General features: G+C 43.2%; 1 protein-coding gene across 3 annotated transcripts; it reads left to right on the top strand.

Annotated features, from left to right (window-relative positions):
• Window positions 1-2,361: 2,361 nt before the first annotated feature.
• ppfibp2a (PPFIA binding protein 2a) lies at window positions 2,362-18,494 on the top strand. 3 transcript variants are annotated; one of them, XM_041936384.1, is made up of 22 exons: window positions 2,362-2,744; window positions 4,343-4,429; window positions 5,441-5,554; window positions 7,282-7,413; window positions 9,888-9,980; window positions 11,347-11,458; window positions 11,659-11,691; window positions 12,233-12,294; window positions 12,993-13,071; window positions 13,216-13,340; window positions 13,434-13,510; window positions 13,596-13,656; window positions 13,851-13,989; window positions 14,855-14,996; window positions 15,410-15,538; window positions 15,787-15,937; window positions 16,144-16,255; window positions 16,531-16,619; window positions 16,738-16,860; window positions 17,171-17,296; window positions 17,410-17,598; window positions 17,686-18,494. In XM_041936384.1, exons 1-22 carry the CDS (start codon window positions 2,697-2,699, stop codon window positions 17,902-17,904), a joined length of 2,442 nt encoding a protein of 813 aa, XP_041792318.1. In that variant the 5' UTR covers window positions 2,362-2,696; the 3' UTR covers window positions 17,905-18,494. The 3 variants fall into 3 exon arrangements, with proteins under 3 accessions (XP_041792318.1, XP_041792394.1, XP_041792477.1); XM_041936460.1 differs by lacking the exon at window positions 11,659-11,691; XM_041936543.1 differs by lacking the exons at window positions 2,362-2,744; window positions 4,343-4,429; window positions 5,441-5,554 and adding an exon at window positions 6,154-6,351.
• The last annotated feature ends 667 nt before the right edge of the window (window positions 18,495-19,161 follow it).

Genomic DNA, 19,161 nt, shown 5'->3' with positions numbered 1-19,161 from the left:
CACAAAATGAGAGGAGAGTTTAAACCCAAAAACCACATTCAGGAGGTTATTTACTTGGAAGTCGCTCAGATGTCAGGACAGCTGCTGTAGCTCTGCAGTGAACGGATCTAAGTGTGACAAGGAAAGGGAGTAGCCTGCGACACTCCACGTCTTTCTGCTAAAGATCTCTCATTCCACCGGTTCACACTCTTCTGAGGATCTACTAGTGCTGCTTCTTAAGACAGTTTGTTGCCATGGCGTCGAATGCTAGCCACATGTTGGAGGCTGCCTTGGAGCAAATGGATGACATTATTGCTGGTAAGAGTTTTCTGTTCTCATTATCAGACCTTCAATAGACTGCCCAGTTTGTAATTGAAGGTCTCCATAAAACCGGCACTGCCCACATGATTTTCACATACATGCTGTGTACAGTAGACAGAAAGGGAGAACATTGTAGGGATTTTTTGAACTGTGATGGATAAGATACAAACAGGAGTTGGAAAAGAAGAGAGTTGGACAAGATGAAATTTGTTCAGAATGAGAAGCCACTTTGTTTGGAGAGGCTAAAACAGAAGTTTCTGATGTGTGCTTTGAACTTTTCTATGATCTCTCCTCTCTTTATTCTCCTTCAGTCAGTCACTCTTTTTGTTCTTGTATTGCTTCTCCTTGATCTCAATCTTCTCACAGGACACTAATTGCATCATGTCCAAGAAGGACACCAGGGTCTCCCCTTCTGTATTTTCTAGCAAAGGTGATACATTTGAGTCAGTGCTGTTTGTCACAACCTCAGCGGTCTGTTTTTTTTTTTTTCTTTTTTTGCACAGGGTCAACCATTGGCACATTACTACTCTGCAGATACCAGCTAACAATCACTCACTGTCTCTGAAAATACCCTTACATTTTTGTACATTACAAAGCTTTTCTCCACATTGTGTCCTGACTGCATTGCTGTACCTTAACCTCAACTTCAGACAGCATGTATCAAAAGTATTTTATGCAACTTAGTCATGACGATCACAGTAACCTACAAGTTGGACCTCTAATTTGTGGATTTCAGAACCCACAGTGTGCAGTTCTCAGCCATTTGATGCTATTTACATCCAGTAACCACATGGGAGCACAATGGTGCCCTCAGGAGGTTATTTGAGGAACTGTTGTTATTGTTCTGCAGCCTGCCATTCACCTCTTAATCAATTGTACATGCAGAAAGAAATCAGGTTGCTGGAATAACCAAATACTCGATTTCTTAGTGACTTTTCTGCTGATTGTTTCCTCTGTAGGCAAAGCGGGTGAAGGGCTGTTCAGTGCTCTTATGCAGTTAAGTGGTCAGGATTACCAATCCTCAAACTGTACCTCACAGTTGACCCTTCCCCCACGTGTGGACCCTAGCCTCAAGGCTCTGCAGCTGACTGAGGCCCTCCGGGCTGTGCTGGAGGGCCAGGGGAGTGACGAGGAACAGGACTTGCTCAGGAAAGAAGTCTCCACTGATACAGCACACGTTATACTAAAATGGCTGGAGAGAGAAGAGGTGAGTTGTGTCACTCACATCAGAAGGTAGTCAGCACTGGGGCATGGATGGATGACAGACCCTAACATATAACTACCAGTATGCACATCCAAGACCCTGAATATACTACAAAAAAGGCTTCTGTTAGAGAATTGTGCTGATTTACTACAGTCTACTACGACAGAGTCCATGGGTTTTATTAGTCGCATGATGTGGTGGTCTTTGATCCTGGTCATCAACATCTGGGGGGCTTTTTCCTGTCTGCTAAGAAATAGTGAGCTGGAAGCTGGATCTGTTGCAAACTGCAGCAGTAATGAGATCCAGAGCTCCTGTTTAAAGTACAAGCAGTTGCACCAGCCTTTTTGGCTGTCCAATTCTCCCTCATTTCCTTCATTCTTACACTCCTGCGATGTTCCTGTCCTCTTTTCTCTGCGATTATAGTTTGCCTGTCTGGTTCAGGTTAGTCACCAACAGTATTTGCCCTCTTCAACTCTACTCAAATCTATTATTGTCAACTTTACACTCACGTTCCCCTTCAGTCTCCTCCACTGCCTCCTCCTCCTCCTCCCCTTCTGCGTCGTCCTTACTGACTCCTTGCTCTGCACCACATCTGACAAGCATGTGCTGCAGAAAGTTTCCTCTCCCCTGTGCCCCTTTAGGAAGCCCCAGAAAAATTAACTCGATCGAGAGGTGCTTCAGACACGAGAGAACGGGCTGGAGGCACACAGAGAGAGGTACAGGAGGAAGAAAGGGAGGACAGGAGAAGATGAGAGATCATGAGGTGCAGCAGAAATGCAGAGATGTGGTACATGCTGAAGCAGTTTGAGAGTGCTTGAGAGAGAAAGCAAGAGGAAGGGAAAAAGGGGGGGTTGGAAAGAGGTAGAAAAAAGTGAAGAGAAGAAAGAAGGGGAGTACAGCCAACTGGCATAGTTTGAGTTATTCGGCTCAGCTCTAAAAGTCTCAGGCTGCCCAGACTCCAAACCACACGGACTAAGGTCCTCTCTGCTTTCTCTACAACTGCAATATGGAGGGTCTGTAAAAGAAGGATTCAGAGAGATCGAGGGTGCAGCTCAGTTGAGAGCCATTGTTTTATCTTGCTGTGGATTTCGGTATCCGGTCATCCTCTTTGATGCTTTGCAGCACTAAGCAGCTAAATTCTGTTAGTATCTAAAAATTAAGAGCCACACCTACAGTACAATGGGCCTGCAGAATGGAGTATGATATTGACTTCTACAAACATTTTGCCTGGCTTAGGAAGGTAAGACATTCTACACTTGTTTGTCTGCTCTTCATACCTTCATACTGCAGCAAAATTTCACAAAGGATCTCACTTGTTCATTTTGCTCCTGCACTGTTGTTGCTTTTACTACATAATTATAGTTGCCATGGCAGGTAATTTGGGAGGAAGGCAAGCTTTGTTTATGACTTGAAGAAATGTGCTGCAGAATATGCAACACATGCATTCGTATACACATGCTTCTGGTGGAATGGAAAGGTTAATATTATGTTTTTTATTAAAGCTAAAATAAAATATTTTGACATAACAGCTCACGTATATTGTAACGGATCGCCGCTGAGGTGACACGTGGGTGAACTGTTGAACACACGAGCCGGTCACGAGGTTGAAGTGTTCGAGGAGAAAGACTAATGGATATGCATGTCAGCTGAGATCATTTCCTGCCACTTGGACCTATAGGGAGCCTTTGGACAACACACACCATCTTGCTACCATTAAGAAGGCATTAGTCTGCACTGCCTCCATAAGGTTAGAATTCTTACTGAATGCAAATTCACAGAGGAAGCCTTTCCATGCGTATGCTTGTCAATCATAGGTATGTACAATTTTGAGCCTCAGGTTTATAATGTATAAAAAAAAGACATTGAATGCAGAGAAAATAGAAACATTTGTACTATTTAATGCAATGCAACAACATATCCCTGCAGCTTTCACCTCAACCACGTCAACAACAACACCTCTCGGACAGCATCAAGAACAATTACAGCTGTGTGGTTTCACAAAGAGAGTGTAGATTATTTTGGTTGAATCACAGTGTATATGTATTATTATGGCCACAGTGCTGCTTAATATACACAAAGCTCACGGAGATTATTCACACTATCATGGTCCAAGTGGTGAAACATTTGTGCATTTGTTAGGTTTAATTTTTTTTTAACTGGCTACAAATAGTTTGAAAATAACTAAGCACACAGCAAGAACTAAGGGGGCTGTTCGCACGACCAGAGCAGAGACCATGCAGGACACAAATGCTATCAATCACAAAATGTTCAGTAAAAGAACATAACAACACTTAAAAGTGTGCATACTGGACATTTAAATATTATACTGTTTAAAACACATGGATTCAGGATATATTAAAGGCTTAATGGTATTTTTAAATTATTGCAAACCACTTTAGCTGGCTGGCTCACTGGACGCTGGGCTATATAATGTTTCCATGACTGTGGTTAAAAGCTTGGATTTCGGGGACATTTGAGCTCATTTGGTTGCACTTTAATTCCCGTGCACACGGATGGCTCTGAAATATCTCTGACTACACAAGCAGCCCTGAGCTCAGCCTTCACCAAATATTTTTTTCCTATTAATCAGCCAGTTTAAAATGTTGTACACAACTTTTAATGCTGGATTAGGACTTGTAAACCTCTTACAGACTTCTCCAACCACGTCCCACTGACACGATAGGAAAAGAGTTGTGTGTGTGTGTGTCTCTACGTGCATCTGTGTGTATGTGTCTGAGGCTGCAACCTCATTAAACAAAACCAAATTTGACCCACTGGGCAACTGTTCTGTATTGACATTGTATTTACTGAACTTAATAGCTGACCTTTACTCTTAAGGTAAACGTCCATTCACCTGGCAACAGTGAGTCCTACCAGGAGCGATTAGCACGTCTGGAGGGAGACAAAGAGTCACTAATTCTGCAGGTGAGATTAGTCACTCCTACCACACAAAACACACAAAAAGAGGATCCCTGTCTGTCTCTGTTTGTATGAGACTTACACGATCTTTAAAAAGCTTGTTGCAGCAACACATTTAACATAAAGCAAAAAGGTGAATCCATTCCACTGGATATGAATCCATTCCACTGCTCAGATAAAAGAGGACATGTGGGACCACGCTGACAGTGGGAGCTGATTGGACACAGTGCCCATATCAAATAAGAGTGTTGAGGAGAGGAAGGGAAAGAGAAAGGGCAAAGGTAAATCAGAGCATTGTGTTGTAAATGTTGCGCAATTGCTGTTTTTTTCCCACTGCATGGGCGAAGCAACAGTTATAAAGCTGGGTTTGGTGCTGTCACAACACTAGAAAGTCTTGTTTTGTGTGATGTGTTTGTCTGCGTATACAGGTGTGTAGGCGTGCACAGTTATCAGGAGTGCTGAACGAGTGCTTATCTGAGACGGGTTGAGGCGAGCACCACCATGTGCTGTGGTGTGTAGGTGTGTGTGTGAGAGAAGGTGCCCTGTTTGTTTCTTCAGGCCTCACATAAAACGTTGCTGTCTAACATCCACTCCATTTGGCTGCTTGGACCTGCCTTTTAGCGCGTGATAAGCCATTAAGTGGCCTTAATACTTTCTTTCTCTGCAGATTTACATTTAACCTGCTGCGCTCTGCTGACATTGCTGGAGCCACTGAAGTGTTGCAAGCACCTACTGAGGCACAAAGGATCATTCATTTCTTCTAAAAGGAAATGTGTGCACTGTTTGATCTGGCACAGATTTAGAAATTTCAACAAAAATGAGCAGAGCAATTCCATGAAAATAGCTGATATTAAGGTGCACTGTGAGAGGCCTGAAGAATTGTTGCTAGGCCCAAGCTGCAATTATGTAAGAAAATGACGTGAAATGATGGCAAAACTGCTTTATTCTCATGGTTTGGTGTAGAAAAAGATTCTCATCCGTCTCATCTGTACTGTCCATGCACACAAATACACACAGGTGAGTGTGCTGACAGACCAGGTGGAGGCTCAGGGAGCCAAGATCAGCGATCTACAGAGTTCTCTGGTGGAGCATCAGCACAAACTCGACTCTGCGGAGGAGATGCTGCAGCAGGTAAACAGCTTTACAGACCTCAAAATGTCTTCTGTTAGACTTTCTCAATGCCACAGGCTTGATGTATCACTGGACCAAAATCAGGAAACTCTGACTTTCACCAGGAGACATCTGGGGCTTTTATATCAGTATTGTTCTTCCATTTAATGAGACGTGACAGGGCCCCAGACAGCCCATCTATCTTTTAAATATGTTTCTTCTGCAGATCCAATCTTATAAGCTGTAGTTTGTAGCTCAGGATGAGTTCTGCTTCCTGGGAAGAAATTCCAGTGTATCTGTCCGTCGATTACCTTGACAACCAAAATATTTAGGACGCTCAGACTCATTCCAGGGCAGTGTCTGAGAATGCGTTTCTGGTTTATGCACACAGGGCTGACTGGGTCTGTCTGGGCAGGTGATTATAGCACCATTAGCCGCACCCCCTCCAACCTGTAACAACCAGGAGAGAGAGAGAGAGAGAGAGAGAGAGAGAGAGAGAGAGAGAGAGAGAGAGAGAGAGAGAGAGAGAGAGCAGAGGCCAGAGGGAGGAACAGTTGAAAAAGAGATGGGAGGGAGAAAGAATAGGGGTGGTGCTCCTTTAAGAGTTAGAAGTGTATGTCTGCGACTTTCAGTTGTTTGCTTTTGACTTCAAGTCTACAACAGAAACTCTGATAAGCACTACGGGGAACACTGATTGGAACGGATGTATGAAACCTTAATCTACTGAAACTACAGGACGCTTGAAGCCATTGCATTGATGAGGGAGCTGCACTCACTGTTCCTTTGCTGCAGGCAGGCACTGGAGTAAGATGAACCAGGTATTATGCAGAATGTCTCCCTCTTATAACGCTGCTCTTGTGAAATTTCCATCGAGAGCGGACTGTTTCGGCGTATTCAGACTAATTGCCAGGAATGTGTCTTTAAGCTTGCTGATGAGTTGAGAACTTAATGCTCCGTGTCGACTTGTATGCACAGTGCTGTGTGTGTGCAGTGTATCAAAGGGCAGCCAGGGCTGGTTTCTTGGAGACATGGTCATTATGAGGCTTTGGACCTGAGCCTTAAATCTCTTCCTGGTGACAAAGCTCTAATATTTTCCATGTGCACACAAGAAGAAGCCCAGATATTTTCCGAAGCCGGGCTTTTAAATTGATATATCCATACGTACTGTCAGCCTGCCTTAGATGCTCATTTCTGGACTTTAAGTGATTTAGCACCTGCTTGACATCAACCAAATTAGTAATACATCTGCCTGCATGGCCTGGCTAAACTGTCAAGGTTGACAGCCATTCAGGACAAATAGTCACAGAGCGGTGCAGCAGACCTGTAGTCCCCCTCAGCACCAGGTTTGATTGGCTGCAGTTCACACTGACAGGAAAATGCACCTGTCAAAGTTATTTTAATGTTCTTTCAATGAATGTTTTGCATACTCTTGGTATCTCTCTCTCTCTCTCTCTCTTTCTCCCTCTCCCTCTCTCTCTCCCCCCCTGTGCTGTGTGCTTTGAGTGAGCTGTGAAATAGGCATTATAAATAGTGGTCATGGGTTGTGTATATTTAGCCACTCAAACGGCGTCTGAGACCAGTGGGTTTGTCTGAGGGGACTGTCATTACAGAACTGGAAGCTTGCTTTGCCTCATACTTAATGTTGCCTTTGTTCAGTAAGTATTGAGTGCTGTGTGTCATTACAGGTATAACATGTTTATGTATGTTTGCATTCACCTCATGCTCTCGGTGTATGTTGTTGATGACAGGAGCTCCTGCATAGGACGTCACTGGAGAACCAGAAGCTGAGTCTTATGGGGGAGGTGTCCTACCTGAAAGTAAAGCTCGCAGACATGGAGGGAAAGCAGGGCCATGGGGCTGAAAGGCAGCACAAAGCAGAGGTAGGCCGTCACATGCAGCAGCCTATGTCTGGTGGTCAGAGAGGTTTTATTTTTAATGCCAGTGAGATATGTAGATAATTGTTGTGCTGTTTGTCAGAACTTGTCACAAGCTAATATGCATCCATCAAAACAAGGCTGCCTTGTTGAGTAGTACTAGTCGGACTTGATTTACTTGCTTTTAATTAATTAGCCGCATTAGTTTAAGCTATAAAACGTTTCTGACAAAAATTTTGCAATTAAACGTCATACTCTTGATTTGCAAATTTGAAGACGTGATGCCTCATCTCCAGCTGACTTGGAGTCTGTTTCACTGAGGATTGGTTGTAAAGAGGAACCGGTTTAGCTGAAATCCTCAGGAACTTCTGTTTTACTTCAGTCCTTGGAAAGTTGAACCTAACTTTGCCAGGAATGACGAGGGTACACACAAAAATCTGCCTTGTGTCCTGATGGATCTAACCTTGAAGTCAGCTGCTGATTTTATGGAAGACCATAAACACTTTCCGGATGGATGGAGGGGAACATTCACCCAAACCCTGGCTCTGTTGTTCCTGGGCGAAGGCTACGGGAAAAAAGTCTCCAAGGGGTTTAAATTTTTTTGTCAGCTTGAACTGAATCATGTATTTGCTTAAGGCCAGTGTGTTCGGTTACCAGCAGACATCCTGGGCATTCGGTGACCAGAGAGAGGGGAAGTAGGCAAAGCGGCGCTTCTACCAGACAGGATACTGTAATGTATGTTGTTACTCTCAAAACACTGCTGGTCAAAGAGCCTTTGTGTCCTCAGGTTAAAAGAGTTCAGGCATAGCGGAGCTGGCATGATGGATGGCGGGCCAAATATGAGTGTGTGTAGGCTTCAGCCCAGAGAATTTTGTTCTTGGTGGTGGGTAAAGGTTGACTCTGCCATTCTGAAAAAAGGGCTCTCTTTTGAACAGGAGGTTTGATCTCAAAAGCATTTGACAACTGTAGAGTAAATGAAAGATTTATTTCGACATGATTGAGTCTTTTTGGGCATTTTGTTTGTATTTCTAGAAAGGTGTGCGTTAGTAGACAGCAGTGTTTCACGACTTCTTAATCCTGCTTTCATCATGTGCACAAACCCAACTTTCCCGACAACAGCTGCTCGGATTTAAGGAGAACAGGAAAAAAATCTGCTTTGAACACTTTACTAGCCTCCCACGTGCTGCCTCTACTACACAAACATGTCTACACATATGCGTGTTTGCGCACACACACGCACACACACACACACACGCACACACACACACACACACACACACACACACACACACACAACGAGTGGAAGCCTCCTTTCTGTGGAGCCACTAACCCCTAGTTAAATTTAGACATGGAGGCACTCAATATCATCTGTCATATCCGCTGTACCGGACCCCAAGTGAGACTTCCTCTGTCCACAGTCCAAGCATAGCTCGGCTGCTGTTTACACTCTTTCTGAGGGAACATGGGCACGGATTGCCTCTGAAAGATGGCAAACCTACTCACCCCTCTTGCAATTTATCAGTGCAAACTACTTAGATAAACTGGATATGTATGAATTTCAGGAATATGGCAAAGCATAATGTCAATACAGGTAGTTCAGATCCATGAACAAGTACAAAACAGTATTTGTCAACCAGAAGAGACTGGCCCAGTCCGTCTGTATATGGGGACCAGGGAAGGATCTGTGTTTCTAATTCAGGTTTACTATCATATTTACATGCTAGGGCTCACGAGCACAAACATGAGGTAGAGTCAAAAACTGATTTGAAAGATTGTGTCTTCAGCAATGTATTCATACACAAACACAGCCATATACACCCACCCTACAGTATTTCATCTTCTATTTCTAAACGCTTCTCTCAATTCTTTCCTCCCCATTGCATCTGTCAGACTGTAGTGAATTTCATTAGTGAGCTGCAGGAGCAGATGTGCAGGTTTCAGAAGGAGATCAATAGCAAGATCCAGGAGAAAAAGGCCTTGGAGGTCCCGGCCGACAGCAACTCTCCAGTGGCCTGCCCCACTGAGTCCACTGAGGGCCAGGCCTCGAACCCCGGGCTGTCCTGTGACAGAACCTCAGGGGTGATGCACAAACTAGAAGAGGCTCCAGATGGGCCTGATGGGAACACACACAGCCTGGAAGAGGGTAGCTCAGATGCAGAGCAGCAGTACCACTGTGGAGGAGAAAGCGTAGGCACAGCCGGCCCGCATGACTTCTAATGTTGTGTACAGCATGAGTTGTCTCACTTTAGAGTCTGTAATCTTTAACACACCAAACATACTCGGCTGCACTAAATGTCCTTGTTTGGAAAACAGCATTTATAATATTTATCTGTCATGCATCAGTGTGTGGCACAACTAATGGGTGCGTTTCGTCATTTAACATTTAATAATGACGGTCATGCAAGAGCAATGTGCAGATTTACTAACCTGATCACGTGAACATCTAAACCGGCTAAGTGTTATCATATATTGTGTTTCAGGGTTTAGTTAAGGAGCTCAAGATTCTCAAGGACAAAGTGGAGCACCTAGAGGATCAGAAGTTACAGTATGAGAAGAAACTCAAAGCAACAAAGGTAAAAGAAAGCTCTGAATTTCATGGTTTCTAGACTTTGCAGTACCATCAGTGCTCAAATTCCACTGCTAACTGTCCATTCAACTTTCCTAAATGCCGTCCAATCCGATGTTCCAGCCAGTTAAGTGAGTCATTCTGTTTTGCACACACACTCTCTCATTCACGGACACCTCCAGTATGTTTTCTTAAGAAGTCTGAGAACTGTTTTCCCTTCTATTTTAAATAACTGTAGAAATAGATTTAATGATGGCTTAGTCCATTTTTAATGTTCTAGTTGTGTGCTTTGGCATGATCCTGCAACATTAACTTTTTAGAGATTAGATAATCTCTCCCAGTATTTCATCATCTCTCCCTCTCTGTCCGTCTTTCCCTCCCAGTTCAATAGCTGTCTGAGTCTGTGTGTTAGATATATTTCATCGTGCTGGGGCTTCACTAAATTCCATATGTTCACAACAAACTGGAAGTGTTGTCTGGCCAACCTACAGTCACGACAGGATTGGCATAAGGGTCACATGAGAGGAAATGTTTAAAATGTTGGAATCAGCCACATAACTCAGTCATTTTGGCACTTCTCAAAGGAGGTCCACCTGGTTTGTGGTGCGGCATATGAGAATACTGTATAATTCAAAGTCATATTGCCATCTGCAGTTCTTTATTTTTAGTTTTTAGAAGTTCATCAAATACCCTGCTGGCGTCTCTCCATCAGCTGGATGTTCAGCCAGAAATGCAAGATGAGCAAATACTATATTTCACATAAAAATCTTGTTCTTCTCAGTTTAGAGCTTCAGTTACTGGTAGTCAACTGTAGACTATTATTTTTTAATCAAGCTCGGAAAGTCTTAATGCACACTGGAATAAGTGGGTACAGATGTTGATATGGCAGATACGGTTGTATATAAAATGCTTTTATGTGTGAGACAGTTAGAGAAAGTATAGCAGGGGTATGATGTGGTATAAGAGGCAAAAAGTCCACAACATAGAGACAGCACACACTGCAAACAGTTCAGCCAGAACTTTATTGCCATCTGTTTTTTTCCCTCATGCTCTGTAAGTTACTTCAAAACAAACTATAAACTGCAGACTAATATCTGGTTCCCTAAAATTCAGAGAAGAAACATTTCTGTGCTTTGTTGTGGGTGTTTTATATATACTAGGTAGTGGTGAAAAAACCACCAATATCTTAAAAAATCTGATTCTCAAGGTCATGTGCTTTAAGTTAAGATGCACGTATATGTCTTGATTTTGTCAATGTGAAAGCGCTTTCAGCTGTGTGTGTTTAAAGAGACACGTTTTGGCACATACACGGTGCATTTGTGCAGAACTGCATGTCTTTTCCGCTAAGACTCCTCACTGTGTGGCACCCGCAGGCGGAGATCAGCAGCCTTCAGCAGCTTCTGCTCAGTAAGAACGCAGAGATCGAGAGCTTGCACACTCAGCTGCTGGCCAGACCCCCTCTATCCCCTGAGAGCTCAGAGAGAGGTAAGCAAAGCACCCAGCCCCGAGCCCTCAGCCTACCTGCCAACCGCAGCCTCTCACTCTGATGGCGCTACCGAGCCTGACGGGTGACACAGTTAATGACTCCTTTTTGCATTCATCAACTTGCAGTAACAACTGTGGGAAAAGTCTGTCTAGGCCCTTAATACACTGTCTCATCATGGGTCTCTGTCTCTCTCTCCCAGAGGAGATGTACAGGAAGAGGCTAAACACCAAATGTAAGCCTGCACAGTACTTAATGAAAATCATTTTAAACCCATGGGCCACGTCTCCTTTTGATCTTTCATTTATTTCCTCTCTCCAGACGTGTTTCTTTATTTTTTTATCTTTAGTTTCTTCTGCTGTGTGGGGCAGCTTTGTCATCTTTATGGATTCCTGAAAGCGTAATGTCTTGTTCCTTCTTCATTTTGTCTGTCATAGATAAACACTTCTCTGGGGTACATGCTTGGTAGAATCACTGTCACTCACCAGCAGCGCTGCCTGTGTGCCTGCAGTTGTTATAAAGTCTGTGGACTGTGGGCCCAAATATGTAAAAGCTGACATGGCTAAAGCCATGATTGGCGGATAAAAAAAAAGGCTTGGGTGAATCTAAAAATACATGGTTTAATATGGTGAGGAATAAATCTACATGCTGGCATGTGTTTTTGACTTTCCTTTCTTTCTAAATAACCATATGCCACTGTGTTTCTATACAAAATGCTAATTTATATGACATGAGCAGCTGCTATACATATTAATAATCAGAGTTTCTCTTTATAGATCAGGAACTGCAGAAGCTCAGGAGTGGCATGAAATCACTTGTAGCTGCCAATGATGAAAAGGTAAGTTGCCAGTGATGGAAACCTCTCCTCTCCCTCTCTGGTCAACACAGCTGCATGTGATTATGCAGCATAAAGCAGCGTGTGTGTTGTCAGCCGTTTACTACAATGTAAAGCGTCTTACTGGCCTGTATATAGAAGTGTCATCATCACTGCTGTCTAAAAGGTTAGGAGGTAACTGTTTTTAGATGTGGTCATTTGTCGGAGGTGCCGCCCTCCAACCATTTATAGTACAGAGGGGCTTTTGTATTCTCCCTCCCAGAGAATCTTGGACTTTAAAGACTTACAGACACGGGCCTGCATGTGGCACACGAGCGAAGACGCACACGTACGCGCACACCCCAAGCCGAGCCATTTCAGGCAAAGCCACACTTAAGTAGACCTCGACCTGCCAAGCCTAATTTTGGAGCGAACTGCATTAAGAGAACCATGTCAAAACCAGGCATGGGCACCACTTCAAAAAACACACACTACACGCAGCTGGTCGCCACAACTAAGATTTCCAGCCAGGCCTGTGTCAATCCCCTCCCTACCCACCACTTTGATGTATAGGCCATATGGTGAAAGAGAGACGTTTGTGCGGCACGTCGGTCAATAACGGAGTGAAGCATAGTCCATACATATGTGTGTTCCCTAACCTTAGATAAACATCTTAATTGGGTTTTGTTGGCCTTGAACCTCCCTTTCTCTGTTTTCTACAGGACCGACGCATTGAAGAGCTCACTCTGCTCCTGAATCAGTGCAGGCAATTCAGAGAAGTCACTCACGCCACAAGGCAAGGTAATCAGCTTATTCCCTGCTTTATCCTTCCCTCGCTCCCTTGCGGCATTTGTTTTATGTTCGCATCGACGTTTGGGCATAATGAAAGCCAGCATGCTTCCTTCTTTAACAGCAACGCATGCCACTGCTTCTCTGTTACCGTAGCTCCACCTGCTGTTCGTTCGTTGTCAAATGGCAGGACTCCGTCAAGCAGCAGCGAGGAGGAGGAGCAGGGACTGACGAAGAACACCGATTCCGCCAGTGCAAAATCAGAGGATATAAAGTCTGAAGTGGGTACAAACAAATTCAGCTGGTCTCACTCTAGCTTGTTTTTTTTTCTTCATCATTTTAGTTTCTCTTAATTCATATTTTACCCATCATAGGTATCACACGTTTCCACAACCAGTTCTTCCTCCCATCACACATCTCTTTCATCCGTCCAGAAGGACAGTGACTCCAGGTAGAGAAGCAGCTTCTCCTCAGCGGATGACCACATCATGTCTGAGTTGGATTTCACTGAGATGACTGTGCTTTTATCTTCTCAGAACAGAAACACAAATGCTGTCGAGTAGCATGAATGACCTAATTAACGGACCTTTACAAAAGGTATTTTCTCATCATCATAAAAATGGAATATGTGTATAATTTTCTATGAATCTTTTAATGTGTACCATCAACCCTAAATGCTTTCAATCTTTTCAGGGTTGTATAAGCATTAACATGTTTTGTACACATATTTACAGTTCTTGATGTCGTTTCGTTTTGTCTTCTCTGCTTGACTCTGTGTGCGGTTTATCCAGAGCACTCTGGCTGACACCAGAAGTCAGACGCTGCCTGTGAACGCCTCTCTGTCAGAGCAGAACGGGATCAGAGACAGCAGCGGTGAAAACCAGAGCCAAAGGTCTCCAGATGGGAGCGAAGACGGAGACTCCAGCCAAAGTAAATTCAGGCATATTAACTACACAGGATGTGAATTATGATGTGATGGATGGTGTGCAGTAATAATCCCTAATATAGGATCAGACCTCCTTTTTTCTGTGGAGTAGTCGCGAGGCCCGTAATTCCCATGAGCAAAGGCAGAATTCATGTTTGGAGCGAGCCGCTCCCCTTTGACCAGACGACCACTGCACCTTTGATGGCGGCTGTAATTGCAGAGGCTCCTGACAGAGCAGATGGATCATGAGAGAGACTTTCTTACCAAACACACCCTCTGTCTTGCTGTGATTGACCACATTCATCCCAGCTCCACCCTTCCTGAGCTTCACTGACCAGTTTTAACTCCAGCCCCACCCTGATTCCTCTCTGCTGCATTCTGCTGTAGAGTGGTGACTGACTGCAGCCTCTATCATAAAGATCACACCTTGTTAAACTTAGCTTAAAACTCCTTCTATTTCACGGCACATTAAGCGATGAATTATTTGCTGAACTCAGTGGTCCGTAACCTGCTCTCTCCCTCTCCTGAATGGTGCACCATGAAAAGGCAGAACCTGCCACACACATGCACTACTTAGGAAAAAAAAAAAGGGTTTTCACTGCTTTCTGCTCAGTCATCATCATCATCATCATCATCATCAAGAACTTGTCTTTAACAATGGCTCAACTACAGGAAGCCAAATTTTGATAGCCTATTCTCTTTATTTAAGACTACAGTGAGGGTATGACTGCTCTAATGATCACAAGTAAACTGCCATAATCACATGCATCTATAAAACCTAAATAGCCTTCTACGGCACATTTATACAATTTGAACCATATTGGTACTTAGTCGTATTACACTGACTGTGGTTTTTGCAACCTCTTAAAGGAAAGTTGGAGAAAGTTGATGACAGCACTGAAGGCAATAATTCACCACTTGATTCTGGAGCAAACGCGCAGGCTGGCCAGCGAGCTGTGGGCTCACCAGAGTACATGAAGAATAACAGGAGCTTCAAGAGACTCTGGGGAAAGTGAGTGTGTGAAAAGACGCCAATGCATCAGTAAATTAACACAAATGTTGATGTTGGCCAAAACAGGGCCAACACACATTAAAATTTAAATAAAGTACATGCATAAATATGTACTGTAATTCTAATTAACCTATGGTTTATATCAAATGTATTTGATTGGGTATAAATAACATATATATGTTTGTGTCATGTGAAGAGAGAAAAATACACATATTTTTTAATCAAGAAATAATTGAAGCATATATTAAATCATTGCTCTGCCACTACATTTACCAAGTAAACATTTATTTTTAACATTAGTGAAATTACTACATCTACATATTAAAAGACAACAGTAATTTCAATGTTTATTTTAAGTGAATAGAAGTAGTCTCCAGCATGCTCATCCAGAGAGTTTACCCTCATTGATACAGACTTCGAAGAACACAGTCTGGTGGGCTCCAGGCAGGAGATCCAGATGCCGGTCAGTTCAGAAGAGGGGGACTGCGTGCGACAGCGGGACCCAGACTGACCCGGACCCCCGAATCTTATGACTCTGCACGGTAAAGCTCACTGTGCCTCTGCCTGACCCTGTAGCACAGAACTCAGCCAGCCAGTCACCATCATACTATGCTGCTTTGAAATAATCTGGTTTGGCTCTCGTGCCTAATCCCACCTCTATCATAAACACTCAAATGAAACGAGGCTCTGGGGCTTTTCTTAGCATGACAAATTCTGTTTATGTGATGTGAAGATATAATTAAATTAATCATTTAATTATCTGATTTGTGCTGTTTTTTTTTTCTTTCAGTGATATGAATATTCCATTCAGCCAGTGGACCAAGGAGCAGGTGTGCGGCTGGCTAGAGGACTATGGACTGGGCCAGTATGTCAACCTCACCAGACAGTGGGTTGAAAATGGACAGACACTGCTGTCTGCCACACCTCAGGACTTTGAGAAGGTCAGAGAATAAAACAGGACAGTTAATGCCACTTCAGACAAAACATATCAGACTTACAGCTCAGTGACTGTGCATTTATAGGTCACTGACACACAAAAGTATTAAAGTGGTAAATTAGAAACTTCAAAAAGGTTTATCAGGCTAAATTAACCAAGTATTCACCAATCTTTAGCTTTGTTGTGACAAACAGTCTTTTCTGACCTCAGGAGATGGGTATGAAGAATCCACTGCACAGAAAGAAGCTGCAGCTCGCTCTGCGTGCCTTCACCACTAAAGTTACAGAGAAGTCGTCTGAGCTGGACTACATCTGGGTCACCCGTAAGAATAGTTTGAACTTCTCATGCTGCATGTTCTCTCTCTCTCTTTAAATCACAGCTACAAATAGACACAGGCCACAAGCCAAACAAAGATACGTAATGTGTGAGATGTCATTATATTTAAAGAAATGCAAATATAGCCAGCATTCAAGACCAGGAGCTGTATCTTAACTGAGCAGTCACAGAGGTTTGACAGCTGGCAGCTGAGGACACTTGAATCAGCATTAAAAGGTTTAGTAAGTGAAGTGAATTAATGTCTTACTGTCACCCCTACAGGCTGGTTGGATGACATTGGTTTGCCTCAGTATAAGGACCAATTCCATGAAGCTCGGGTGGACGGTCGAATGATACAATACCTCACAGTGGTAAGACTTAATGATGCACCTAACTTTACCCTTTAAATTTTATTATTATCATTTAATTTTTAGACTAATTTGTAAACTCTGCATAAAGTTCACTGATGCTCTTTTGCTGTTCTTTCAGAATGACCTCTTGACTCTAAAGGTCACCAGCCAGCTTCATCATCTCAGTATTAAATGTGCCATCCATGTCCTCCACGCCAACAAGTTCAACCCCAACTGTCTTCGGCGCAGGCCAGGAGAAGAGGTGACTCTGAATTGTGCCAGGGTGTACTGTAGGGAGCATTTTGTGTGTTAATTTAAAAGTTTAGCACTCAGCTGTTTTTATAAGAAGTGTTTGAGATATGAAGGGTTTTACTGAGATTCTGCTGGAAAATGTTAAAAGTTGTAATTACATCAGTTGCCCACAAGATGGAGACAGGCAGGCGTTTTCAAACAGAGAGAAAGTCCTTGCGCTGTTCAAGCTTCATTCTGCCACTTCTAGTGTATTTAGAGGAATAAAAGTCAAACAGTTATGGTATAATGTCAACTGATATATTTTATTTTAACTTCTCCAGAGACAGCCCTCTCCCTCAGAGGTGGTGCAGTGGTCTAACCATCGAGTGATGGAGTGGCTAAGAGCAGTGGATCTAGCTGAATATGCTCCCAATCTCCGGGGCAGTGGTGTTCATGGCGGGCTGATTGTAAGTACTGTACAATTTGAGCTCTTCTGCAACATTTTCAAGTCACGCTGGGATTCCATGGCTGGAGACCTAAAGTTGTTGCTGCCATGTGCCGTCAATGTGCTCCTCCATAGATCCTCGAGCCTCGCTTCAGCTCAGAGACTTTGGCCCTGCTGTTAAATATTCCTCCACAGAAGACTTTGCTCCGCCGCCACCTGGCCACTGCCTTCTCCGCCCTGGTGGGGTCTCAGGCCACGCAGGAGAAGCGAGAGTATGGAAATGCAACGGGTCATGTGCCCCTCACTACCACTGCGAAAGTAAAGGTAAGGGCACCATCTATGACTCAAATGTGGTGGTTGCAGCATTGAATCAAAATGATTTACTAGTGGGTCGGATGTTTCTGTTTTCAGCCAAAGAAGCTGGGCTTCACCCAATTCAGCCACCTCCGAAAGAGGAAACCTGATGAATCTGCGGACTACATCTGCCCAATAGACAGCGGAGCACTGACAGTGAATGGGATTTCTCGCTTGCCCTCTGCAGCACTTAGGGGCCTCAGCCCCAGCCTGGACAGACAGGCTGAGAGGCGGGAGGAGGGGATAAAAGCTCAGGCTAATGGCCCAAAGCAATAACTTCAAAAATATAGTCGGAAACTTCACCCTCTCCACCGCGCTCCCCTCTCACTCACTAAGTGACTTTGTGAATCAGTGGAAATTCTGATGCAGAAACATACCTAAGATGAATCCATGTGGTGATTTGCTGGAAGGGCTGCAAAGATGCTGTGTTTAGCAGGCGATGCTAATTGTTGTTAATGTATTTTTTTTTTTTATCCAGATGTTGCTTAAACAGAGCTCATCTGAAACGATGTTGAATGGTGACATTGTGTGAATTGTGTTATGAACGCTGAACTGCTCTCTGCATTCCTTATACAGTATATCTTTGCTTTAAAACAATTTACTGACCATTTTGTATCTAAACTTTAGTTAGAATATTGATGACCTTGTTATATATCTGGATTGATTGTACAGTATAATAATTGACACCAGTTCCTTTCAGAATGTTTCTCATTCATTTTCTGTATGACTGACAAAAAGATTAAATCATTTTGATTCTCAGCGGTACTCTTACTTTTCTGCACATTCAAATGAGGCTTGTTAGGATTCTCCACCCACATGTTGCCTTGTTTCATAAGATCATTGCAAATATGCAATAATTTAATAAAAATCAGGTCAAACGTCAGTCTTGTTGGATTTTTCTGAGAAGAAGAAAAAAGAAAATCCAAACTACTTGTCTGTTCTGGTCTATTTTTTTTTTCTGTCTAATTCTTTGCCAATGTTTGCCAATATTGTCTCTGAACAGCTTGATCATTCTGAAATTTTAGCTCTGCAGAATGTAGTTTTCAGGTTTTGAGACTTTTTGATTACTAGCATAGCTGAAGTGTAAGTGATTATAGTAAGAGAGACAGTTTTATGTGGCACGAGGTTGCAAATGTTTTAGGATGACATTGTTTCCTGGGAATGGATCATAGGATCTAGAATGGAAAGTTGATGCAAGACTGCCCACTACTGGCCAAACAATTGAAAGTACAAGAAGGACCATGAGGCTTGGCAGCCCAGGAATATACAGCAGGTTTGGTCTGTTCCAGCCAACGTTCTATAAAGTGGCAGAGCCTGAATTTCTGCTTTAATGTAGCTGACGAGACTGAAATGGATTAATTCGGTTGGTGGTTGGTAAATCAAGACAGATGAATCGAACAATCATTGATTATTTTGTTGGTGAATATTAACAGCTTCACATAATCTATTCGGGTGCGTTGCCTGTTTACACAGAGGCAGAACTCCTTGTCCAGTCAATGAAGATTTTAGTTTATACAATCAAAATGACGCAAC

Source organism: Chelmon rostratus, chromosome 1 (genome assembly GCF_017976325.1).
Source record: "Chelmon rostratus isolate fCheRos1 chromosome 1, fCheRos1.pri, whole genome shotgun sequence".
NCBI classification, from domain to species: domain Eukaryota; kingdom Metazoa; phylum Chordata; class Actinopteri; order Chaetodontiformes; family Chaetodontidae; genus Chelmon; species Chelmon rostratus.
This window is presented reverse-complemented; position numbering and strand designations above follow the sequence as displayed.

Coding starts and splice junctions, on each gene's coding strand:
- ppfibp2a (XM_041936384.1), top strand. CDS start 2,697: ATGGAGTATGATATTGACTTCTACAAACATTTTGCCTGGCTTAGGAAG. Junction 2,745..4,342: donor ATTTTGCCTGGCTTAGGAAG/GTAAGACATTCT, acceptor TTTACTCTTAAG/GTAAACGTCCATTCACCTGG. Junction 16,620..16,737: donor TGATACAATACCTCACAGTG/GTAAGACTTAAT, acceptor CTGTTCTTTCAG/AATGACCTCTTGACTCTAAA.